General features: G+C 52.3%; 1 protein-coding gene across 20 annotated transcripts in view; it reads left to right on the top strand.

Moving 5' to 3' along the window:
* The window catches only part of GATAD2A (GATA zinc finger domain containing 2A), a 43953-nt gene that overhangs the window by 13700 nt on the left and 4256 nt on the right, over positions 1-25997 (top strand). For 7 of the 20 annotated variants that reach the window (XM_040653540.2, XM_040653544.2, XM_015300046.4 and 4 more), the window contains 8 exon segments: positions 4011-4085; positions 10219-10490; positions 18190-18319; positions 18824-18955; positions 22147-22278; positions 23357-23524; positions 24123-24402; positions 25193-25482. In XM_040653540.2, coding sequence (XP_040509474.1) covers positions 10228-10490; positions 18190-18319; positions 18824-18955; positions 22147-22278; positions 23357-23524; positions 24123-24402; positions 25193-25482 — 1395 coding nt within the window. In that variant the 5' untranslated portion in view covers positions 4011-4085; positions 10219-10227. 20 annotated transcript variants of the gene reach the window in all.

Here is a 25997-nt window from a genome sequence, read left to right as displayed (position 1 = left end):
GGCTGCTCGGTCACTGGTGCCTGAGAACTGTGATGATGATGGAGGTTATAGAAGTGGCTGAAGATGACTCCTTTTAATACTACGTGCTATTGATTCCTTAGGAGACTGACAGACGCATGGGAGTATTTCCTTTGCAGAGTGCTCCTTGCAGCTGTCACACCTCTGGTTGCTCTCTACCCTCGTGTTTTTGTGGGAGTCACACCAAGGAGTGCAATCGCACCACCTAACCCTGATCTCGTGCATCTCCTGTTTGCTTTCTGCACGTGTTGCTCCGCAGCACCCAGATGGTTTGCTGCTCAACACAGCCCCTCGGTCCCATGGGCACGGCGACAGCCGCGCTTCCTGTAGCTATGGGGTCAGGGTCTGAGCATGCACCCCACAGCACCCCACAGCCGCATGGTGGGACACTGAACTGCAGGTGGGTGCTGCTGTGCACAGAGCTCCTGCCCTAATGACCGGGGTGGCTGTGCTGCTTCCCCTGTCAATAGGTGTGGCCGCTGGGCTCCTGCCAAGCTGCCATTTCGTTCCCTTATTTGGATTGCTGAGCAGTGTCATGCTCCACGCACACCCTCGGCTTGGCTTTTAAATAATACAGGCAGGGAAGCGAAGATTGCTGTGACAAAATTATTAGCTTATGGGTTATTAACGCACTCCTACCACTGAGATGAAGAGCGTGTCGTCGGTGGAGGACGGTACCTCGAGCTCCAAAAGAAAGAAAAGGAAAAGAATGCTGCTGCCACACCTCCGGGAGCGATGCTGGATGAAGCCAGGTGGGCACAAATGGAATTACCCCAGAGAAGAGGAATGCTGTGCTGTGAAGCAGAGGGTGGTGGCTGTGCTTTGGCCGATACCCACTGCTGTTCTGTCTCCTCCATCCTTGGAGCTGTTGGGCACTGAGTGAGCGAGGTGATGCCTTCACGTCCCCTTTCCCCCTCTGATATTCTGCCAAACCATTCCATGCAGTACACAGAGACACCCCCTCCTCTGCCACCACCATGGCACGTATCACAACTAGACGGCAGTGGTGGCTCAGATCGGACAGGGCTGGGGAGGGAGGGCAGAACGTGGCACTGCGATGATCTCTGGAGGGAGGACACACTGCCTGTGGATCCGTGCATGCACTGCCATGGGGTTTGGTGGCTCTTGGCATCTGTAAGGGAATGCTGGAAAATGAGTGTTCTCCAAGGGATGGATGAGCTGGAGCAGCTGCTGCCCATGGGTAGCGTTCCCTTTGCACCCAGCTCCATGTTCCTGCCCCAGCGCAGGCATTGATCCAGAGGGGTAATTAGGGGCACTGTTGATGGCTGCGTGTTCATCTCTGCTCAGGAATTTGGGAGTGAGTGAGAGAGGCTCTCAGTGTGTAACAGATTTGATTTGCAGTCGGCCTGGTACACAATAAACAGGTGGCAGTGGTGGTAATGAGCACCTGAAAGGGCTCTTTGCCTTCCTATGGGGCAGCACTGAGTGGAGGGGCAGAGCACACTGCAGCCTTCCTGATCCATGGGCATGCCGGAATCAGGCAGCAATTCCCAGCTATTTGGTGGGGTACCAACATGGGCCAGGAGCAGAAGGGGTGGCACCTCCACTGCAAGGCAGAGTCAATTCTTATGCAAGCTGAAGTTCTGGCTAAAGCTAAAGCAACTGGCTTGCTGCTTTTGTATGGCTTTGAGTTCTCTTTTTGGACCAACACTTGGAAGACTTCACTCTTGTATTCAGAAGCACTGGTGGAAGCACACCTGAGCACGAGGCAGAAGCCAACCCCTCGTGTGTCAATATTTAGATTGAAATGTGACTCCTTTTGGTGCTGACCGGTTTGCTCAGCCTTCCAAAAAGCACAGGGTTTTCTTATCACTTGTTTGGGGAGCCACGCACGGAGCAGTGTGCACTGCGTGCCTGTGTCACAGCTTCATGCCTTAATCTTAACCTGGAGCCTGCCTTCTCAAAACAGGACATCTTTAGAACCTCGCTTGATGTGATTTTTGCCCAAGGAGGCGGTGGATGCCCCATCCCTGCAGGCATTCAAGGCCAGGCTGGATGTGGCTCTGGGCAGCCTGGTCTGCTGGTTGGTGACCCTCACATAGCAGGGGGTGGAACGGGATGAGCATTGTGGTCCTTTGCAACCCAGGCCATTCTGTCATTCTCTTTAATTGTACTGACCTGTTGCTTTCCCAGATAGCGTTGATGGGGTTCAGTAATGTCACTATAGATGCAATGGCCCTGTTCTGATCTACAACTTCTGTCGTTGTTTTGTAGGGGAAAACCCTTCACCAGGTGCCAGTGTGGGCTCCCAGCACCCTGAGCTGAGCTCAGTCAGGGGAAGGATGCTATCCCAGAGCCTGGGGACCATGGGCTGGGTGTCCCAGCATGGCGGTGCTGGTGGCAGTGGGACACGTGGCTACACGGCTCCGGCCGCTGCCTTCTGCTGGGACTCGTCAAAGCTGGAGCTGCTCCGGCCGAGTTTCACTTCCCGGTGTTAACTGCTTCAGTGCCCACTTCCCACGAGAATCCCTGCGGTGGTGCTTTACCAGGAACTCCTCCAAAACGTCTCAACCCTTCTTCCTTAGTGCTGTGTGCTGTGGGGATGCTGGGCTGGAGCTGCGGGCGCTCGGAGCGCCGTCACTGCGGGGCAGAGCTGCATCCCATGGCAGGGAAGCAGTTAAACAGCTCCTCGTGTCCTCGTAAGATGAAAACTATTTTAGTCCCATGACAGGAGCACGATGGGAGTTTAATGCTACAGTTTGTTAAAAATGGAGGCAGGCAGGAGCCCCAGCAGCCCGGCTTGGCTCAGATTCCCCATGTCCAGAGCACGATGGAAGGAGTGATCCCTTCTCACTCCTCCAAAATCTTTTCCTTTCTTTTTCCCCCCTCCTTTTTCCCAGCAGTGTCCCAACTTGCAGCTCCCTGCTCTCTGCAGCAGTGCCACAGCTACTAATTAGCACAGGAGCTCATCACTTGTGATGGCTTTTCAGAGGCTTTGGTGTATCCCAACCAGGTGTGGATGCACCGCAGCACGGCTGCTGCTCGCAGCACCACTGAATCCTCACGAAGGCCCTGGAGTAGCTATAGTGATGGTTTTCAATGGGCTACTAATTAGAAAAGCATTGGACTAATAGGATGAGCTATAATTAGCAAGACCTGCCCTCTAGATAGCTAATCAAGGCCCAGAACGCAGTTGCATATCCATTCATTAAGTTCCTCTATCTGCAATTTTGAAGCAATTTGTTTGATCCGTTGGAACCTCTTTGGATGCTCTGAGCAGCACAGCAGGCATTGGGTCGGTGCTGTGGCCCTGGTGTTCATTCTGGACCAGCAGCAGTGCCGTGTGGGCTCGTTGCCCATCAGGTGTGTGGCCTCATGGGTTGGTTGGATGGTGTTTTCTCACTGGTGTGTGCAGGCTCACTCTTTCTTCCCTCGGTGTCTTTGTAGAGTGGGAAGGGGAAAGGTGGGGACGTTGTGCTGTGCGTGTGGGATCATAAAAGGGTTTTTGTGGAGTGTGAGCCAGTGTGGGTCAGCAGAAGCTGTTGTGGAGCAAAAAGCAGATAAACGCATGAGCTTCATCCATCACAGTGAATGTTACACACTCACTTGTCCAGGAAGTGATTTCCCCCTACTTTCTCTGCATGATGTGGACTTGATGGGAGCTCCAGCAGGGCTGTGGACATGTTCTCAGGTGCCCCCAGGAACAATGTGGGGCTGAGCAGTGCTGGGCTCCCAGCAGAACCCCGCTGGGATTTAGCCAGCATCCATCTGGGCACGAGGACACACTCGGGTATCCTTCACCTGCAAACACCAAATGGCTGATTGCTAAATGGGGCTGGAGTGTGAGTTTGTGTGTTGATCCGAAAGCATTCGAACCCTGACTTCAATTCCTTCCCAGCTCAAAGCAGAGGATGCAGTCTCTGCCCTTCCCACGGTTTTAGGGTCGCTGTCTCAGCACATGCCAGCTGGAGGCAGTGGGTTCATCACTGCGGGGACCAAAGGTGTGCTCACCTCCTTGTCTTTCCCTGCAGGACCTGCACTGCGGTCACTTTCAGCCCCTGGGTGCAGACAGGACCCCCCGCGGGACCCATGAACCTCACTGACAGGTAGGAATGGGAAGGGGACGGCGCTGGGGTCTGCCATTGGCATCGGGGGGTTCTGCTGGCTGGCTGTAGCAGAGCTCAGGTATTGAACTCTGATTCTGCCTTCACCAAAAGTCTCCTTTCACTTAACATTTAACCAGCACTCTGAAATTGGGACGTCTCCGTAGTTTACTGATGGGCAGACAAAGGAGTTTCGCTTCCTTTTAGCTGGGCATTCACAACAGCTGCAGAGTATTTTTGGTCTTGAACAAGAGGAGAGGCGATAGCGAGTGCACAGAAATTCCTCCCCTGGGACCTGTGTAGATCTCGATCGTTTGTGCAACCCCCAGAAGTGAAGTGGTGAATGGAAATGAGATTTCTGTGGCTGCCCTATAGCTCTGCAGTGGTGTATGTGAAGCTGTGTGTTGGAAGGCCCTTAGCAGTGGCTGTCCTGTGCTGGTGGTGCTCACCTCTCAATGGGTCGTCAAATGAGCCATTATTTAATTAGTACTCTCAGGATTTGTCCAGTGGCTGTTTTTTGGTGCTTTTTCCCCTCTGCTGATCCGTGTGAAGTATTTCTGGTCTTCACTTTGGATGTTTTTCTAGAGGAGCTGTTGGTGTCACTGCTCATAGCCTTACTGGTTTGTTCTGCTATGGTCTGTAGCATAGTCAGCTTCAGAGCTGAGCCCTGAGCCCAGATGTGTGCAGAACAGAGCCACCTCCATGGGAAGGGAAGGGCCAAGTGATGTCACACCAACGCCCTCTGTGTGACGTCAGCCGGCAGCGAAGGAGTGGGAGCAGCAGTGAGAGTCACTGCATCGCTGCCACGCTTCGACGTGTTGACCACAGTTGTGGAAACTTCTTAATCTGCTCTCTTGATCAGTGAGTAATCGACCTCCGAGCGCCCGCCGTGCAGCTCTGAAGCTGCAGAGATGTGCACATGAGTGCCGTCTCCTTCAGGTTCAGCTCATTGCCTGAATGCTGCCCTTCTGAGCCCCAATCAAGGCTTGTACATAACTGCTGTTCTGCTCTGAGGAATCTTGGTAACTCTTTTTTTTTTTTTGGTAATACAAAGCCCAGACATAGTCATTAGCAGACTTCCTGCCCAGTGGTTTCTAGACAAAAATAGATCCATAAAACTTGGGGGAGAATTCAGGTCAAGCAAATCCCTCGCGCAGTGGCTGTGGGCAGCACCCTCTGAGTGCACGCTGTGAACCCGAGCTGTGGCCTTAACACTGATGTAACTCCAAAGCTATTTATCAAAGAATGGGGTAAGTGGGGAATAGGAGAACTCCCAGCATCGCCTAGGTCTTCCTTTCTGTGCTGTCCTTTGCATTTGGTTTTGCTTATCCCCTCTCTGGGTGGACTGAGGCTGTATGAGTAGCTAATACTGGGTGAGCGTGGGGTGGATGGGTGGTAGGTCTTATTTTGGGGTGAAAATATGGATGAGCAGTTCTTAAGCATCAGCTCATATCTGTGAGGGCTGGTGGGGCTGGGGAGGTGAGGTCGGGCTGTGTGCTGCTGCCATTGGACACAGTGATGTGAGTCCCTGCTCAGGGGGAAGGGCAGCAGCACGAGGAAGAGCAGCGCAGGAGATGTGGCCATGCATTTAAAACAAAGAAGCACGTACTTCTTAAGGACACTTTGGCAGTGAGCTCTTCTTGGAGGTCCTCTCCAAATGCCAGCAGATCAGTTTGACCTCTCAGGCCACAGCCATTCCACAGCCATGCAGCTCTGTTTGCTATCATCTGTGGCACGCAGAGCTCTGTTAGGAATTGTGACTACTGTGGTGCACGGAGCACTCAGAATCCCGTGCTCTAATCGTTATCGGGAGCCGACGGAGCCACGCTGTACCATAAATAGTGATTTCTCTTAAGGTGCACTGACACAAAAGCAGAGCAAAGCAGAGCAACGCTTCCTTGTGCTGTGGGACCTCTGCCTTCCTGCCTGGACAAGAGCAGAGCATTCTGCTCGTGGTGCTCGGAGCCTGGGCAGCTGTCTGCTAATGGCACACACGCTGTCACATGCAGGCTGATGCCCTCCTCCTGCAGGCAGCTGTGGTGCTGTGGGCACAGCGCTGTGCTGGTGGGCTCTCAGTGGGACCTGGGGGTGCTGAGCGCTGCCACGTGGCTGCTGCTGCTGTCACAGGGCTACACGGTGCTCCGCTGCCCTGCAGCTCGGCTGTTCTGCAGCACCAGGCTGCAGCCCTGGCATGCTTTCCACCACCGACCCACTGCTGTGCCGCCGTTCCCGTGCCCACCGGTGCTTCTCTCGCCGTGCCTCGTGCCCTGGCACAGAGGAAACTTCTGTGGGCTTTCAGCTTCTACCAGCAGTACCCAGCAGCGCTGAGTGAGGCCGCTTATCTCCCCCTGCACGCTCCCGGCGAGGGGAAACGATCCCATTGATGCACGGCGGGGTCAGGGCCGCCACGCCTGGGAGTGCCGCCGGCCGGCGTCGGCGCGCAGCTCGGCAGCGTGGCAGCCGGCGAGGAAAGGGTTAAGGGCTGCCATTTTGTTATGTAACACCCTTAATGGACATATCGGTGAATGGCACCAAAATGGCAGGGCTTAACCCTTGGTGGGCTGGCAGCAGGGCGCCTGCTGCCCCCCGCCCCACTGCTTCGGGGTGCTGCCGTGGGGAGCGCGGCCCCGGGGCGGCACAGGAGCCCAGGTGTGGGCAGGTGTTGGGGCTCTCACTTCTATCAGCCCGCTGTTTTTATCCTGCATTCATTCATTCTTTGCAAAAAAAAAAAAAAGAAAGAAAGAAATCCTAATGAGCATCCAGCCATTAATTTGGATTCCTGAAATCTACTTTTTTTTGAGATTTAGACAGCCAGGTTGTGAACTCCTGTGTGTGCGTGTGTGGGCATGCAGATCCAAACAGCCCTTCATGCAGTGCTACACGCAGGGATCACAACTTTTCCAAGGAGATCTCGCTTCTGCCTTCGTTCTCAGTGAGTGTATAGGAAAAAGACAAACAAAAAGCCATGCGGCACCTATGGCACATCAGGAAACAGAGCTCAGCTGCAGCACAGAGCGCCTGCTGAGGCATCTCTAGGCTCTGATCGGCTGCACTTAAAAAACAGCTGGAGCCACCTCTGGCTGCTGCTCACCCAGGTGTATTGGCTTGCACGTGCTTTCACCTTCCTTTTTCCTCTTCTGTCACCTTGCCCTTCTTTTTGTTGTTTTCTCCTTCACTTCTGATGCTGGGAAGGAGGACTGCTGCTCTTTGGTTTTGGCCGCTGAGATATGAGTGCTGTTCCTTTTGCTGCTGCTGGGGCTTCAGCAAAGCCTTGGGTGTCCTCCTCGCTTCAGCCCTGCCTGTTTCCCATCACTATGTTATAAGAATCAAGTGCCATCAGTGCCATGCTGGGGCTGCCTGACTTGGTTTGGGCCACACTGAACATCTGGAAGGACTGGCACAAAGCAATTAATTCCCTACATGTCAAACTGGACCTTCCTTTTTCCCATTCTGTAGCTTTTCCAGCAGTTGAGCAGGTGGCAGCCACAGGCACTGCCGTGCGTGGTGCTTCCCAGGCCATGAGCTCAGCACAGGTTTGGGCTTTGGCCGCTGGCAGTGTGCTCAGAGGGCAGTGGAGCAGCGTGGAGGGCTTTGGGGCAAAGCATTGTATGCTAAACTGCCTTCGAATTGACGGTAGGAGTTAATCTGTTACAGCAATAGCACTTAAAGCTGAGAATTGGCTGCTGAAGTCCTGAGCGCTCCGCTCCGAGCTGTGCTATTCGCTGTAATAAAGAGCAGAACCTCCCATAAAAACTTGAAATTTACTGCATCATTCTTACTTACCCTTCCTCCTGTAGAATGGGAGGTGGAGTCAATGCTGCCTGCCCCTCGTGCTGTTTGGTGCCTGTGAAAGATGGAGGAACAGAAGTTGGGATTTGGGGATGGTTTCCAAAGCGATGTGTTGTCCTTTGCAGGGCCTGGGTGTTCTGAGCTGCTGATCTGTGCCCACCCAGCAGAATCAGCTGGTGGAGATGCAATCCCAACGTATCCAGCAATCTTCTCCCTAACAGTTGCTGTCCTGTGTTGCTGCCTTTTTATTGCTGTTGCAAAATAGAAAGGCTCCTTGCTGCTGTGTGCTGTCCTGGGGAGCCTACAGCAGGATGGGTGTGCTGGGAGGGTGCATGTGCTGCATGCAGCCTGTGCTGTTGGCAGGGCTCACCCCAGGGATGCTGAGTGGGCTCTGGGGCTCTGCCCCACTGTGCACAGCTGAGCTGCTGTGAACACGGGTGTGTAATGTGGGGTTGTGGTTTGTTACCTGTTTTTCCATCCCCTGTAGGACTTTGGTGTGTTATTTTTAAATATCACTGTGCATGCAGGGTTTAGACCTGGGCCGTGCAGTAGAGATGGAGTCCCTCTGTACAGCTTGAAATTCCCCATCTCAATCACAACTGGGAGTAACAAAGGAATAGGAATTACAGCATCTCGGAAACACTCCTAAAGTGTAGAGCCCACTTTCCTGAAGCATGGAGGCACTGAGCAGTGCCAGAGCAGCACCGACTGCTGGAGCTGTGCTTCTCCTCCAGGACCAGGGGATGTGCAGATGCTGGAAGTGAACCCAGATCTGCTTGGTTTTGCTTCTTGTCTTCTCAAGGAGGTTTTGCACTGACTGAGCAGCCCTCCTGCAGGAGCAGCTCTGTGATAACAGCAGACCCCGGTGTCCACGAGCTGCCCGGTGGCCCTTGGGTGCAGATGTGGCTTCAGGTACATCTGCACTGAACGAACAGCAGTGAGATCTGCAATTCCTGCCCGGGTTGTTGGGGTGAGGAGCAGCCTTGCTGTCTGCAGGGCTGCCCGCTGCTGGAGCTGGGTGTGAGCTGCTGCGCTGCTGCTGGGCACTGAGCTCAGCCCAACACACACAGACAGACTGACACCTTCCTGCCCGGCTCTGAGTCCAACAGCAATGGGCTGAGCAGAGCCGTGTGCTGACTGCAGCTGTCCCTTAAAATAAAACCAAGTTCTTCCTATAACAGTGGGCAGAGAAGCCCTTGGTCACTGTGAGGGGCTCAGAGCATCCAGACTGTGGTTTCACGTGGCGCTCGGGTGACATTGGTGGATAATGGGGGGGCGGAGGGGGGGGTGAGCAGAGGTTAATTATGTTGCGTAATTATGTTAATCTCACTGCTAAAAACATTGGGAAGACTTGGTCCAACTATTGTGCGTCGGCCTGGCTCTTGAAATCCAGTTTAGAAGGAGGGGGAGGGAAGGGGGGGGGGGGGGGAGGAACTGTGATGGGAGGGACTCTTAATTAATTAATTAGGGAGGGAAGGGAGGGCTCCCCCTGCCCTGTGCCAGCCCCGGGCGGCCGGCAGTGCGGGCGGAGGAAGAGGAGGAGCGGCAGGGATGCTGCGGGCGCTGGGGTTAGCCCTGCTGCAGGTCGCCCGCCGCCGGCTCAGACTGGTTTCTGGAAAGTGCTTTGTCTCGCAGGCTGCATCCTGGGAAGGGTCATGTGGAGCCCAGTGATGTCATGGGATCAAAGCCTGACTCAGCTCCGCGTCCGAGGGGTGTCCACAGGTACCCGGTGCCGGTGCCATGCCCACGGCTCTGAGCTCTGCGCGCTGCCCCCCGCCTGGCCCGGCTCTCCTCCCAGGAGGGGCCGTGGCTGTCCAGGAGCGTGGAGGGCTCTCCATGCAGGGCGCGGTGGTTCCGAAGCCCTCAGCTGGGTTTGGGTCCTGGGAGAGACGTGGCAGCGCTCCCAGCCCGATCCTAATCTCCAGTTTTGTAATTACGCTTATTTGCATGTCAGGCAAATCCATACGTTCTCCTTCCTGCTTCTTGGGAGAGCTCCAAACTTTCTCAGTGGTGGGGGTTTGCGTGTTCCCCGGTGCAGCCTCCTGCTGCTGCTGTTACAGTTCCTGCTCGTAGCTGATACTCGGAGGGGCTCGAGCGTGTTTTCTTGTTTTGCCTTCTCTGTTTGCTTTTGCTTCATATGAAAAGCACGAGCAGGGTGATGCTGGGTGCTCAGTAGCTGCAGTCTGAGATGTGTGCTGCAGATAGGGCAGGAGAGCGTACGAGCAAAACTTTTATTGCTCTTTCAGAACTTCTTCTGCCGTACTTTGCCCTGTTTTGAAATGAAGGTGTTTGGCCCAACTTACTTTTTGCCAAGCGTTTAACTCGTTGGTGTCTCCTCTCTCCCCAGAGCCTCACAATGACAGAGGAAGCATGCAGGACACGAAGTCAGAAACGAGCCTTAGAACGTGAGGTACCGCATAACGATGTGGACAGCAAGAAACTAAAGATGGAGAAAGGACTGTTAGGAACTGAAATAAGTGCCGAAGGAGACATGAAAATAAAAACGGACCCCGGAGCTGGAAAAGTGCAAGGACTGTTAAAAAGCGGAGAGGTGAAAGCAACCATTAAAGTGGAGGTTCAGACGGGAGACGAGCCCGTGGACATGAGTACTTCCAAAAGGTGAGTGGGGAGGGGGATCTGCGTGGTGAGACGTGCTTGGCTGGCACTGGGAAGGAGCTCCCTGTGCATTAAGGGTAGCAGGAGCCTGAATCTGAAGGGCAGACTGCAGCTCTGGCTCCTGCTGTGGCATCCAGCCGCTCCTGTGCAACACTGGTGCTGTGTCTTCCATGAGCCCAGGCAGCTGTGACAAGCAGCTGAGTAAAGAAGCATTGTCCTGAATAGAAGACCATACAGGCTGTGAGGAGGATGCACTTTGAGCTACTGACTGAGGCTTAGAGGATTGCATTGAGCTCTGATGTAGGAAAAATAATAGGTGGTAGTTGCCCAAGCAGAGGAGTTGGAATTGCAGCTTGATTCCTCCCGACAGAGCAGCGTGTATGGATAAGTCAGAGTTTCTTCTTATAGTAAATGGTGGATTTTGACACTGGTAGGTGCTGTGAAATGATAGCACCCTTCTGTAGCAGTTCTGCGTAGCTCGGGTTCTTGCTGCTTTCCTAAAAGGCCGGCATCCCTTCCATGTCTGAACACTGGCATCTCAAAGCATGAATTCAGAGCCGCTCATTGCTTTGGCACAGGATGTTCCCTTTGACTCGTGGTGCACAGGTGAATCAGGTGTTCCTGATGGAGGGGCATCGCCTTATGGCCAGATTCCAAACCTGCTGCTGTATCCAACCCAGATTCTGTCCATAGCAGGATAAAAGCTCGGTCACCACAAAGGCCATGCTTGCTTTATGCTGCAGTAAGATGCAGTGTGATGAGCAGGAAGTCAGGAACCTCATTTATTCCCAGTCCCGTTGGAGCAGCGCCGTAAGGACTGGGGCTTGCCTGTGTGCAAAATGGGTTAAACAGTTCTCAGGGTATGAATCTGCATCTGCTTGGATGTGAGGTATTATGGCAGTGCAGATTTGAGATGTGAAACTGAAAACACGAGATTCTTATCAGCTGCGAGGGAGTTATTGGGAGGAGGGGTGCTGCTGGGAAGGCCAATGTCTTTGATGTGTAATGGCAACTCACTCGTAAACTTTTCCCAACTTTTGATGCTTGAGAAGCAACAAAGACCACAGCAGCTCTATTCAGAAATCACTTCTGTTTTTGTAAAGGAAGACCTCCTCCATCAGCTTGCTTGAGGAAAGGGGAGAGCTGTCAGCTCTCTGTGCAAACCTGCTGCAAACAGGGCAGTAAATAACTCAGGTTGCTGGAGTCGATGTCTCTGAGGTCTCCTATCCTGCTCAGAAGTTACTGGGGCAGTCGGTGGTTCCCATGTCAGGCGGTGTGTTGTGCTGATAGGAGCCAATCTCTTCAGGCATCTTTTGGCATAATTGCTGGCTGCTAATTAATGCAAGTATGCATACTGTGATTTTTTTTTTTTTTTTTTTGAAGAATATCTGAGAAGATCACTCATACCTGAAAGCTCATAAGTTACAGTCGGGTATCCTCACTCTCTCGTTGTAGTACTTGCCCCTACATGCACGTGCTCTTTGTGAATCTGTTTTGTAAATGTGTGCCAGTGTTGGTGCTGTGTGTGCTGCAAGGCACACGGTGGGATGGGAGCACGGAGCTGCATGCTGGGCTCCCCAGAGGAGCACTGATCCAGTTGGGGTGAGGACATCTCTGCCATTTTAGGTGGTGATGGGATATCGTTGTGTTCCATTTGTGCACAAAGGGAGAAGAGGTTTCCCTGTGCAAAAACACACTTGCCATAAGGAGGCATTCTGAGAGCAAGCCCATGAAGTTAATTGTAGTAAACATAATTAAGAACTTCGTGATGCTCTGGGTGAGCTCTTTGGGTACTGTGTGTAAGCTGAGACGTTGGCATGAGATTGTTGATAGGAGCACAGCCATGGCACAGGGTGCAGATACCTCCCAGGGCTGCCACTCTGAAGATGCTTCAATGCAGGGGAAGCTTGGATGAATCTGCTCCCTCGCGTATATAAGGGCACAATCAGTGTTTGTGGGAAGGTGGATCTTAATTTCATAAGAGTGTTTTTAAGTGAGGGACTTACCTCTGCACACCTTTGATCTTCAGAGGAATTCAGCTCTCCTAAGACCCGTGTTTTCAAAGTAGCTGAGCTGATTTTGTGAGGAGATGAATAAAAGCTGTTGCTGGAAGTGACTGAGCTACTACTGACTCCTGGGTTGGGTAAATTCATGCACAGTGATGTATGGGGTTCTGGCTTTTAAACTTCCTTAATGCTTTTAGAACTGAAAGGATAATATTTTCCTTGGAAAAGGTGGCCCGGCAGTAATGGTGGTGGAGCTGACGTCAGGCTGATTGGATGGATGATCCTTCTGAAATCATTTGATTTTTCTTTTCAAGATTTGAAATACAGACCTGGCAACAGCTCGGCTCTAAACTTAAAAAATTCATTTTGCTTAATTTTTTATTTTTTTTTCCCCCTGAACCTTGAAGTTAACTTTAAAAATAGTATCTGGTTGGAGCACATGTTCTGATGCCAGAAGAAACAGAAGGAAGCCTGTAGTGGTGGAAGGCTCCGGGAGGTCACGCCAGGCCAAAGCCAAACTTGCTGCTCTGCGTGGCATCCCTGTGCTGCAGGGCTGGCCCAGGAGGAAGGAGCTCTCCCCTCTTCCTAAGGGCATGGACCATTGGCAGTGGGATGGTTCAGAAGTGTGCTGTGTGAAGGGCTTTGCTTTGGAATGCACTGCTGCGCATGGATGCAGGGGCTGGAGGAACAGAGCATGTCAGACTGCCTGAGCTCTGCCCTCCTGCCTCTTTCCTGGTCCTTTCCCCCATTCGCTGTTCTGTTCTTCCCTTCCTCTCATGCTCACCACTTTCCCACCACACTTGCCCTGTGCTGAGCATCAGTTGTTCCCCCTGGGGCTGGCACCGTCCTGGTGCTGTGCTGGCTTAGGCTGCTGCTGCACTGTGCTGTGCTTATCATGCTCTGCATTCAGCCCCCCTGCTCTGTGCTGTGTGCACTGACGGGTTTATAACCTGATTGTAGCATCTCCTGAGTTGGATGAAACAAACCAGTGGCACGTGCAGTGATGGTCCAGCTCACAGTAAGCTGTGGTGGACAGCATGAGTGATGTTCCTGGGCACAGTCCTGTCCTCATCCACCAACAGCTGTGTTCCTTGTGTTGTCTTCTGCAGAGTCCTCGTTTTCCTTACAGTTGCAACAGAAGTTTCTGTGTCCCACCAAAGTACGAAATCCAGCCACAGCCCTGAGCTCTGGCCTCTCCAAGTGGTTTGTGAGCTGGATTGCCTTAAGCCACAGCTTGTCTGCCTCAACGAAAACAGAGAGAGAGAGAAGGATGAGGGCTGTGCGGGCATCCCTGCAGTTGGTTCATTCAAGGCAGCATCTCAACTCTTTATCCCTTTAGTTTACAGTCATGCTGGTTATAATATGTGTGCCCGGGGGGTTCTGCCTTGCTCTGGAACCCCAGGACAACCATCTTCTCCATGTGCTGTGTGGTACAACGAAAAATAGCATCCAGTGGGAATATAAAACCATCACAGAAGCATTTGGGAGCTGTGTGTGAGCTGCCTTAGCTGCTGTGCCCTGCGTGTTCCTGATGGGGTTTGGAGGCTGAGTGTTGGACTTTGAGTTCTGGATTTGGTTTCTCGTTTGTTCCTTTTGGTTTTAGCCTGGCTTAAAAAAAGAAAGAAAGAAAGAAAAGTTTATTGAGGGATTTTAATGCTGTGTTTTAAATGCAGAGATGGTTTGATTAAAATTTAATTTATGTTCAGAGGAAGGGCAGGAAAGGAATGAAGTTTGCTTTGCTTCGGTTGCACACCGCGGTTGCTAGATCCATCACAACCCCTTTGATTCATGTGGATGCATCTCCAGAAAAAAAAAAAGAGTTCTCTTTTCCCCACTGCATTGCTTGTTCTTGCCTTGTTTGTCTTCCTTCCCTGCCAAATATTTTTGGATGGGAGTACACAAGAGATTGCTGAATGGACTGAGGCAAAACTGTTGCATATTTGCTCATGTAGATGAAGCTTTCGTCTGAGCAGTGGTTGCAATGCCTCCTGCAGTTACCTGCTGCTGGGCAGAGTGTGCTGGGGGAGCACTTTGCAGACTGAAGCTTTGCAGGGCCGTGCTGTGCAGCTGGGCTTTCCATGTTTCAGGTCAGTAGTTCCGTAACTTCAATGCCATGCTCAGTGGATTGATCATCGATTTGACTTTATTTATTTTTGGGGGGAGGGATTTAAAGAGCATTTCAGAGCATGGAGAAGATGCGGTCTGCAAAAGGCTGCTTGTATTTTGTGTCATGTCAGTGTCTCTGGATCGGTGGGAATAAATGTAAAGGTTGTGGTTCTGGAGCTCTCCCATGAAAGTGGTGAAGCTCTGTGAGCCGCTCTGTGGCTGACATCCCCTGAAATGAACCTCCCCAGCACAGCCTATGGGCCCTGGCTGCCTCTGCTAAGTGCTAAGATCACAGCTTTGTTTTCCGTGGTAACACATCATTGAGACTTCAGTCTCGTGGACGGTGATTCTGTTATCAGCATTGAGCCCATCTCCACACACATTGGCCCTCGGGTGTATCAGCTCCAACACAACACTTCCATTGGTCATTTTCTACCCCAGCTCGGGGGGCAGAGCTGTGAGGCTGCATTCAGCCACCTGGCCCTGTTCCTTCACGTCACCAGCTCAGTGTCCCCAAGGGAACGTGGCTTTTCTGCTTTGTTCCATTGGTTATTTTCTTCCGGAGTCGTGGTGGTGCTCTGAGTTGCTGGAGGATGCTCCAGGGCTCCGAGGAGAACTTCCCAATAGCGTGATGCATGCGTCCTCGTGCTGGGAGCTTTATAGGAGGGAATGGGAGGAAACAGGGCCCTTCTCCTTGGGGCATTTGGTGATTTGGCATCTCCTGGGGCTCTGCGCTCGCTGCTTTACACAAACTTTCTGCAGGGTCTCTGTTCAGCTGTGGTTTATTGCTGGGGATGCTTAAATAGGGGCAGCAGCACTGCTTTCATCTTCCTGCGTACAGCCCGGGTGATTGAGACAGCAACGTTTATGAAAGCTGAAGGGGGGAATAATAGAATTATGTCTTTATTTAGCTGAAGGACATGCCTGATGGCTTCGGAGGATAAAGGTCACAGTACCGGGGCAGCCATCCCAAGTTATTAACTGCTGGTGGCAGCATTTGTTCTGAAAGTGGTGATATCCCCATTGTCTTCCCCATTTTGAAACATCTGCTTTGAATTTCTCGCCTTGCACACAGGCTGACAGAAGAGCGGGCCGGACTCTTTCCTTATTTGTTTTTCCTTTTTAAAGAAGGGCTGTTTTGCAGAGCTGTGCTCTGCCTCCCTTTGGCCGGGTTGGCCTTGCAGTAAGCCCAGCGTGGGTGGGTGGTGCTGCTGGGATCCCCTCTCTTTGGGATGGAGCTTCGTGTTCAGAGCATCCCCCCGCAGCGGGCAGATGGGATGTGCTTGGAGGGCTGCTCTGCTGTGGATGGAGCACTGCCCGGCGTGGTGTTGGTGCTGCGGGTTCTGCTCTCGTCTCCCCATTCCGTGTCATCACCTCTTTCCAAAGGTGCACTGAGCAGATTGCTGCTGATGGAGGTCTCCATGGCTGGTGCTCCTGTGCTGCGTGCAGCGACTCCAGGCCCGGCTGTGCAGCTCTGTGGCGTTTCCTTCCCGAGGTGTCTGGAAGCCAACAGACCAAGCAGCCCAACAGCAGCACAGCGGCCTTCTTTGGGACTTTCTTTTGTCCGTTTCACCCCTTTTTCTTCAGAAGCACCGTGGACCCGTGGTGCTGAGCCCCACGCCCGGCCCGCTCCATTTTCTATGCCACCACCTGGGCCCGACCTCACCTCACAAAATGAAGGCCGGGCCGCACCGGCTGGGACCGCCCGTTGCCATGGCTTTCGCCGTGCGGGTCACGTGATGCTGCGTCACGTGACCCCGCGGTGCCCCACTCGGCGCAGGACGGCGGCGCCCAGAGGGCTCCGTGGGGCTCTGTGGGGCTCTGTAGGGCTCAGCCCCTCTGCGGTTTGCAGGGCTGCTGCTGTAGGGATCACCCCTCGGTGTCAGAGCCCCAACCCCGAGCACCGCAGTGCTGGTGGGAACGGGCCCGTGGGTGTCACTGCGGCCGTCGCTGCCCCGTGGTGCTGCGCTGCTCCCCTCCCTGCAGGCCGGCTGTGCTCTGAGCCACAGATCCGTGGAGTGCTGTGGTTTGGGAGGGACTCAGAGCACCACCCCGCCCCGGTGATGCATGTGGGTCAGCTTGAAGGCTGGAGCAGGCAGCAGGGTCCCATGGGGTCCGGAACTGGGCGCTTTGGGGCACATACAGTGACCCCTCAGATCCCCGTGGTTACACCAACCTCAGTTTGTGGGCACCACGAGGCCCTGGATTCCCACCTGGAGCAGCGCAGGCTGGCAGAGGGCTGCAGCCACATCCCCACCTCCTGCCTGGACCCGCAGGTGGTGCTGCTCCATGGCACACACTGCCCACTGCCACCCACTGCCGGGCCCCGTTCTGTTACAGCCCATCCGAGGGCACCGGCAGCCAGTTCTGTGCCACCAGGTACAGGAGCACGCTGGAAACCTTCCACCTGTGTCTGTGCTGCTTTGGAAGCCCTCAGAGTTTCAATGGGTCGGGTTTACTGGCTCGCTGTGCCCTCTAGAGGACACTTCTACCTTTGTAATCCTTTCCCTAAAGTGGAAGTTGCACTTTGAAAGCTCTCCGTGCAGTGTTCTCAGCTGGCTTTGCTGTATCCCAAACGTGGCTCCATCTGCTGTGGGTCTCCTGGTGGGGTCTGTGGGGGCACACAGCTCTTCAGTGATGTTGCTCAGCATGAATATCCTAAATAAGATAATAAGGGTTAATTATTGGATTCTTGACGTATGTGGAGTAGCAGTAAAGTCTGGAAATTGTTCATTAATCTGGGGGGTAATTACCTGATATGGAGAGGCAGAAAGCTTACGTGCCACATCTCTTACCTGTGAGTAGTACAAGCCACACTTAAATATTTGCTTAGCCTTGCTTGGTACAAGCTCTCCAGGCATTTTTCCTAATGCAGAGCTCACCACAAATTTAGAGGGCTCACAGTGTAAACTTCATTGTTCCTACTTCTGGTTTTGGGTTTCAAGGAAAACAAAACACAGACGTGTGTACGTTCAGCTCTTCCTGCTGTCAGCCCTTTCGCAAGCGCCGTCACCGCTCCCGACAGACCTCCCCGCTCCCAGCACCGCAAGCCGTGCTGTGTGCTTTGAGATCCCAAACCCTGGCACCAAAGCAGATCTGCTGCTGCCATCCCTGCATGGTGACCCCGATGCGTGGCTGGGTTCATTCCCAGCTCCCCAGGAAGCTGTGATGTGCAGTGAAGGAGCAGCGCTGCTGTCTGCACATCGCGTCCTCCCCGACCCTTTTACTTATTCTTTAATGCAGGTTGGTGTTCCCTTCTCGTGGAGCTGAGGGGTGAGAGGTGTAGAAAGATAATGTCATAATAAAGTGCTCTTTATTAGGTAGGTGACTGTGTGTCAGTTGTCTCAGTTGTTCCCTTACAGTTCAGGTAAGTAGCCTGGGTGGGGGAGGTCAGAATACAAAATCCCTAACATTAGGAAAGGAAACAGAGAAGGGGAGTCAGGTTCTTCCTTGCAGCACATTAAGGAGGCAGTAAGTGGAGAGATACGGGAATAATGTATCAGGAGGCTGTAAGTCACACCATGCAGTACGCAGCAGTTGTTCACTCGTATTTATTAACTCATTCTCTGTGTTTTCCTTCTGATTTGCAGTGAAATAAAGAGAGAGAAGCGAGTCCCCTCCCCGGACGTCATAGTGCTGTCAGACAATGAACCTTCTAGCCCTAGAATGAATGGTTTAACAAAAATAGCATTAAAAGAGACCAACACAGAGGCACTCATGGTGAGTCCACTTGTCCTGACGCACTGCAGCCCGGGCTGTCCTCTGTTCCTACAGAGCCACCTGCAGCCTCGGGTCAGGGGATCCCTGATTCCATCAGGATTGGTTTGCTGGGGGGGTCCTGCAGCTGTTAGAGGCTGACATGTGCTTTGTTATTACTTTCCAGGCTTAATTTCTATGTTCTTCTTAAGAGCACCTTTTCAGAATTGGCTCTTTAGCAAGGTTTATATGGGTGGGCACAATATCCCGTGCTCAGCCTGGCTCTTCATTCCACTTTCGTTTTTTCATTTCACTTATCACTTACCAAAGCTTTTTTTTTTTCTTCTTGGCCTTCGAGCTCTTTTTCCACCCTCAGTTTGTGTCCCTGCATTGCAGACATGTCAGTGATATTAAGACATACATGACAATTACAAGGCAGTGAGTTCTTGTCCTAACTTGCATGGTATCTGTCTTTCCCTCTGCCCCCTCCCTGTTTTCCATCCTCTATTGCCTTACCCGGCCCTGCAGAAAAGCAGTCCTGAGGAGCGTGAGAGGATGATCAAACAGCTGAAGGAAGAGCTGCGGTTAGAGGAAGCAAAGCTGGTCCTATTGAAGAAGTTACGGCAGAGTCAAATCCAGAAGGAGACCACTGCTCAGAAGGTACGTCTTCTGCTGCTCATCCTTGTCTTGCCTCTTGGAATGAAGGAAAAGACCAAGGAAATTTACCTGTGGCAGTTCCTGTGACTTGCAGAGCATAAACTAGCTTTGGAATACGGCATGTTTTGCTTTTTGACAAACCCCTGTGAATGGTAGTGTGTCCCATTAACCGTTCCTTCCTGCGGCATTTTGGTCTCGCCGAGATGAGAAGACAAGGCAGCTTATCCCATCAGCTCTATTCAAAAGCAGAATGCCTTTTTGGTAACCTCAGGTGTGTTAATGAGTGGAATACACTGCAGATTACTAAACACCGATCTTAAAGCAGCATACAGAGAGCTGGCACGCGTTCGGAGGAGGCTCTCCTGTGTAACAGCCCTGCCAGCGTGGTTATGGATGTGCTCACATCCCCACTGCCAGGATCTGCTGTGCCAATCCCTGCCCTTCCTCCTCCTCTCTGCTCACCCCAGCAGAAATTCCCCCTTCGTGCTGAGGAGCTGCAGTGTCACCATCAGGCTCAGGGTGGGCGCCTGCTCTGTCACAGTGCTGTCTCACCTCTCTGACTTTACAGCGTGCGGTGCAGACGTGATGGATTTTGTGCGGGGGGGGTGATGTGTGGGCGTCAGCTGGATGTTAGCACCTCTCCATGGCTGGATTTGCTTGCTGGTGTCTTTCTCCTGGACTTCTGAGGTGGAAACAAAGCCAATGAAAGTGCCCATAGCATGCAGCTCCCTGCTGAGTGATGAACTCGGGGTGCTGGAGCTCAGCAGGGTCATTTGGTGTATCACTGCTCACCTTAATAACTGAAGCCTTTAACTTTTTTCACTTCGTTATGTTCAAACCCAATTAGTTGGAGCCAGTAGGAACAGCACATGAGACTGAAGCAGGCTGTAAGCCGAGGCTGCTAAAAACAAGAGTTCTGCATTGCTTGCTTTTGGTGCATAGGCTCTGTTCTTTTTCTGACACAACCTTATCTGTACTTGCCTAATCACTTCTCCATTTGAATACGCCTGGTGAGGTGCTCGGAGGAAGCGAGGGGTGGGGGAAGGGGAAACCCACAGTCTTTGAAGATTCCCTTACTAAGGCGAAGGAGGTAAACGCTTTTATTCCCTTAGCCTCTGTGATTCTGCCTACACCCTTACACTCCTCTGCTTTCTTTCTGGTTTTTCCTCTTCCAGCCTGCCTGTTCCTCTGGGAGTGCTGTGGCCACCCCTCCGCCCTTGGTGCGGGGCACGCAGAGTGTTCCTGCTGGCAAGCCGTCCCTGCAGGTCAGTGGGGCGGGCCAGGCTGCCAGGTAGGGCACACAGCAAGCAGGGCACGGGGCAGCACAGGCCAGCAGCTCACTGCTCACAGCCAGGTGGGAGCTCTGAGACAGAGCCGGCGCTCGCCCCCACAGACCCCACTGTAAGCTGTGTAAGAACGCTCGGGGTGGGAGATAGAGGTAGGATGTCACGCACAGGTACCCCTCCAAAGCTTCTCCTCATCATCCTGAGGGCCTCAGCTGCTCCACTGATAAATGCACGCAGGTTGTGGCTGCTAACGACCTGTGGCAAAAGAGTTTTGTCATAGGAGCACTGTGGCAACCTGTTGTTGTGGGCTGCAGGTATTTAACTGTGCCTTCAGTATGGTCACCTGAAGGCTGCCAGGTTTTCCTTTTTGGCTTGGTGGCTGAATGGCACGTGCTGGTGAGGAGGGTCTGTTCAGGCTGAACTAAATGTGACGTTGGAAAGCCTTGGGGGGAAAAAAACAGCAGAGGGAATTGGCATCTGTCAGCCTGATCTTCCTCTGAGTTTGGTATCTTGCTTTACTTTCAAATTTAAAACATTTCTGATCATTTACCTCGGGCTGATCTGAAGCACATTTGAAAAGCATTTCAGCACAAAATGCTTTCACTTGGGAAATATCAGCTCTTCATCTGAGAGCCCCACGGAGTGCTCTGCACGAGGGATGGGTGGATGTGTGCTCCGTTTGGGAGACGTTCACACAACTGGAGGCAATCAGCTTGAGTATTCTCTTCCTTAAGGCGAGTTGCCTTCCCAGGAGACAGCACTTTCAGAGGAACTGGACCACGAGTTAAATCCCCACACATGGGCTGTGAGACTGCAGCTCTGTGCGTGTGCCAATGGGCAGAGCAGAGAGCTGGGAGCTGCGGATGCAGAGTTCAGTTTCTCCGTGTCATTTGTGGCGTTTGGGCAAATGAAGCTCACCTCCATCTGCTTTTGCTCGGCTGTGGAAACTCTTCATTCCTGTGTGTAGGAGTTAACATTTGGTCTCCAATTGGAGGCCGTAACAGGAGGGGATTAAGCTTCCCCCACCCTCAGTATGTGTGTGCAGGGAGCTCGTGGATGTGAGAGCTCCGGTGTTTGTAGCATCTTAATTTGGGGGATGACGGTCAGTTTGGGGTCGGGGTGAGGGGAGTGGTGGATGTGCAGAGGGCGGAGGGGTTTGCTGCTCTGAGCAGAGCTTCCAGACGAGGCTGCGTCGTGCTCTGCAGGAATGTAAGTGATGCATGAAGCCTTCGGCTGCATTATGAGAAACTTCCAAGATGTAATCACAGCCCACAGCTCAGAAAAGGTGGTCAGCGGTGTCTCAGACCTCTCTAGCTTGACTTCTCTTTTTTTTTTTCCCCCTTTTCTTTCCTTCTTGCACACGTGCCCATGCCAAAACCCCCAGCCTCCTGCATCTCCGGCTTCTGTCTGCCCCGTGCTTGGAGCCAGCAGTGCGTGTGCCCCTGTTCCTTCATCCCCCCAGAACATAAAGTTGCTATTCATTGTTTGCTTGCTTGCTTGGAACGCCAGCTCTGCTGAAGCCAGCCTGGCCACGTCCTGTGCTGCAGCCTTTGCTGTCCTCGTGCTGAAGGCAGATACCATTCATCACATCAGGCATTGAGGAGAGCTGCTCTCATGCACATCATGCTCCTGCTGCAGCATGGCTCCCTGTGTCTCTCAGTGCAGTGGTTCTTGAGCTGCTGAGCTGTGCAGGGGTGGTGGATGGAGCCGTCTTTCCATTTTGAACTCTGTGCAGAGTGTGAGAGAATGACCCCTGAGCACACAGCCTGCCCACCTCTGCGTTCTGATGTCTGTATTGCTGCCTAACAGTTGGGATACTGCTTTTTTTTTGGTGTTCTGAGCAGAAGAGAGCATGCATCTGAATGCACCAGGATGAAAAATGCAAGTAAACTGTCCTCTGTTTTTCAGACCTCTTCTACACGTATACCGGGCACTGTTATTCCTCCTCCATTGGTTCGTGGTGGGCAGCAGACCTCTGCAAAATTAGGAACCCAGCAAAACACACAGATAGTCATGCCACCCCTTGTCAGAGGAGCACAGGTATTTCCTTCCTGGTAGATCTGTTTTTCCTGAACGCGTCCTAAATGTTTCCTTAGCTGTCATCCTGCTTAGCTGGAAGGATCCTTCATTCATTGCTTAACAGAGGTATATTGCCACTGAAGGACCATTGCAGCTCACGCTTGCTTTGCTGTCCCATAACATGGGGTGTTATGAACCACGGGAAGGCCCCGTGGTGGTGCAGGATATTGCCTTTACCACACTGTGTCCTCCCCTGGCTGCACCAGAGACATCTGCTTGCTTTATTACAAGAGCTAATGGATGGGCTCCCAGCTTCACCCTCTGCCTGGGAGAGCAGCAGCAGAGGAAACAAACTGCAAGCCCTTACTCTTCCATTTTTCTTTCCTCGTTATTCTTCCTGGTGTATCATTTTCACCATTTCAAATGTGAAAACTCCCTTTGTTTTTTTTTTTTTTTTTTGCTCATCGTGTCTGTCTTCAGATTGAATAAGAGCTGCTGAAATGAGCTCGTCAACTGGAAATGGGGGAGGGCTGCTTTGCAGGGTCTTTATCACCTGTGGTGTCACTGGAGGAGTAGGAAAGCAATGCTCTATTTGGTTTGGCCTGCTGGATTTCAGACTTCCGTGGGGAACCGAGGAAAACAATATTTCCTTGTTAAGTGAGGATTTATTTTGTATCAGAAGGTCTACTTTTATCTTCTGCATAGCCAGCATTAAGGGGAAGGCAGAGCACTTGGTGGTTCATTTTCTTTCTGTTCCGATATGGAGAAAGCCTCATTCTGAGAAATAGCTTTCCTAATGCCTCTAAAATGAAACAGGCTCAACAGACAGACCTTTTAGAAGAAATTTGACGTGGGAACTTGGGTGTTTGGCACAGCTCTCTAGCCTGCAGTGTGATGGCCTCACATAGGAGCATCTCTTGTGATGCCACGTTCCAGCTGTTTCATTTGGAAAGGGAAGAGCATCCCATTCTGACACCAGTGCTAATGACCACACTTTCTTTGCGTCCCCTGCCTTGTCCCCTTCCCATCCCATTGACTCCCCCACGTTTATCTCCTGCTGTCTGAGCGTTGCATCAGCCCCACCTCTGTGTCTTTCCAGCAAATCCACAACATCCGACAGCACTCCAGCACGGGGCCACCTCCACTGCTGCTGGCGCCGCGGGCATCGGTCCCCAGCGTGCAAATTCAGGGGCAGAGAATTATCCAGCAGGGCCTGATCCGGGTGGCCAACGTCCCCAATACCAGCCTGATAGTCAACATCCCGCAGGTGAGCACTGCAGAATCCTTCCTGCCAAATGGAATGTGCTTCACTGAACGTGGTGCCCCTCCTCGTTTTGCATTGGGTGTTTGGATATGGGACGGTCCATTGGGATGCTGCGTCTCTCTTTGTTCTCGTGAGTGTTCTCATAAGCAGAGCTCAGGGTGGGCTGACACTTCTGTCCTGAGCAACCTGCAGATCCTGCAGCAGCAGCTAATGCTGATGCTGTATAAAAACGGCATGGACAAAAGCAGTTTGAAGTCATAAAGAAAAGTACCCCTTTCCTTTCACATTTCCAAAACTGCGTGATTGAATTGATAAGAAAGAAAAGTCAGTTCCTTATGAAAGAATTTGAGGGTTAGATAACGGGTAATGTATGTAATAGTTGGCACACTGTTGCAATAAATGTCAATATTGTGACCCGTTAGTCACTGCAGAAGTGAGCTTTAGGGGCAAGCAGTCCAAGTCCCCCTCCGCCCCAAACACCCTCATAGAGCATCCCCATCTGATGGGACCCACGGGAGTCATTGAGTCCCAACTCCTCATCGGTGCTCATTGCCCCGGCCACCATGCACGTGTCACTGAGCTGTGTCCCCTTTCCTCCAAGGCCTCTCCAACTTCAATCAAGGGTACAACGGTGACGTCGGCTCAGGCGAATGCGACCACCACCAGTGCTGCTTCCATCGTCAACTCCAACGAGTCGCCCGCCAGCCGGCAAGCTGCAGCCAAGCTGGCGCTGCGGAAGCAGCTGGAGAAGACACTGCTGGAGATCCCTCCTCCGAAGCCTCCTGCTCCAGAGATGAACTTCCTGCCCAGCGCAGCTAATAACGAATTCATTTACCTGGTTGGATTGGAAGAAGTGGTGCAGAATTTGCTGGAAACTCAAGGTGAGATGGCAGTTCCCCAAAGGTGAGGAGAGAACCTTTCCCATCCTTGATGGGAAGAGCAGGCAGCAAGTCAGGCTTTCCAGGACTAAATCTTCATAGTCTGTCTAATCTGGGCTTTGCTTCCATCACCAGCTTGCAACTTGCTGTAACTGTGAAGTTGCAGAGTTGCAGGGTGCTTGGATTTCCCAGAGCCTCAGCACTGCTGGTAAGGGTTCCTCTAAAACACGTTTAGTTTTCCCTGGAGCAGATGACTTCCTGTTATCCCCGGGTCTGTGCATCACCACGGCGTTCTCTATCTGCATTTCAGCAGATAAAGGGATGTTCCTGGGGAGAAATGAGAGTGCTATCCTGGAGGAACTGCCTCCAAACAAATGAAAACTCCAGCTCTGTTGCCAAGTCCATGCAGAAGACAAGAAGAAAATCAGAGCTGGCTAAAGGCTCTCCTTGTCCCTTCTAGGCTGCAGACCTCGCTGGTTTATCAGATGTGTCGTAACCATCAAAGTAAACAGTTGAGCAGATTTTGTCTCAACAAATAGCACCACGTCTCTTGCCTCACCCCCTGGTTTTTGCAATGCACTTGGCATTCAGAATGGTTTGAGGAGGGTGAGGAGAGAAGGACCTGCAGGATGCCTGCACACTGACAAAGGGAGGCGAAAGAACACCTGATAGCACAAAAGGCTGAGGAGTGGGGGGGTGGTGTATGTTTTTGTGCTGGAGTATCTTGAGGCTTGTCATAGATCACTCGTAGAGATGAGAGATGGAGCTGAGCTCACCCGGCTGTGTTCTGCAGGTAAAGTTTCCATCCCCGTTTCATCTCGCGAGCCCTATATGTGCGCTCAGTGTAAGACTGACTTCACCTGCCGCTGGAGGGAGGAGAAGAATGGAACCATCATGTGTGAAACCTGTATGACATCCAATCAGAAGAAGGCCTTGAAAGCAGAGCACACTAACAGGCTGAAGGCTGCCTTCGTCAAAGCTCTGCAGCAGGAGCAGGAGATCGAGCAGAGGATACTGCAACAGACTGCATCTCCCGTACAGAGCAAGTCAGACCCCATCGTGCAGCACCACTCGCTCAAGCAGGTGAGGCTCTGGCTGCACGAAACCCCGTCTCCCTTTTTTTAGGTTGTACCAAATGAAAAAAGAACTTGCTCCTGTGCTGAATACATGGGAATAAATGTACCTCAGGTAGAGAGTGTGGCTGAGCCAGGAGTGTGTAGTGGTGGTTGTGAAGCTTCAAGGTAACGGGCATCCGTCATCCGTGGTGGAGACTGCATCTCACCCACCCTATAAAACCAGCTCTCAGTTGGGAGGAGGCAGCTTAAGTGCTGCTTTGAGTCGAAATAATCAAGGCACTGATTCTTTAGATGGAGGAGATGGTGTTGCTGGTGTTAGAGATGCTTACACAGCACATCTTTCTGCGTTCTTACAGGTACTTTCAGAAGCACAGAACTGAGTTCTTGTTTTCATTTAGAGATGATTTAGAGGTTTTCAGCCCTGGAACTAATAGCTCATTGTGGGTTTGGCAGAGGAAGCCAAGAAAGGAGAAAGTTAGGCAGTAAATGTTGGTTGGGGCTCTGGTAGGTGGAGGAGGGACA

This window comes from Gallus gallus, chromosome 28 (assembly GCF_016699485.2).
Source record: "Gallus gallus isolate bGalGal1 chromosome 28, bGalGal1.mat.broiler.GRCg7b, whole genome shotgun sequence".
NCBI lineage: Eukaryota > Metazoa > Chordata > Aves > Galliformes > Phasianidae > Gallus > Gallus gallus.
The sequence above is the reverse complement of the archived record's forward strand: the minus strand, read 5'-3'. Positions and strand labels throughout refer to the sequence as shown.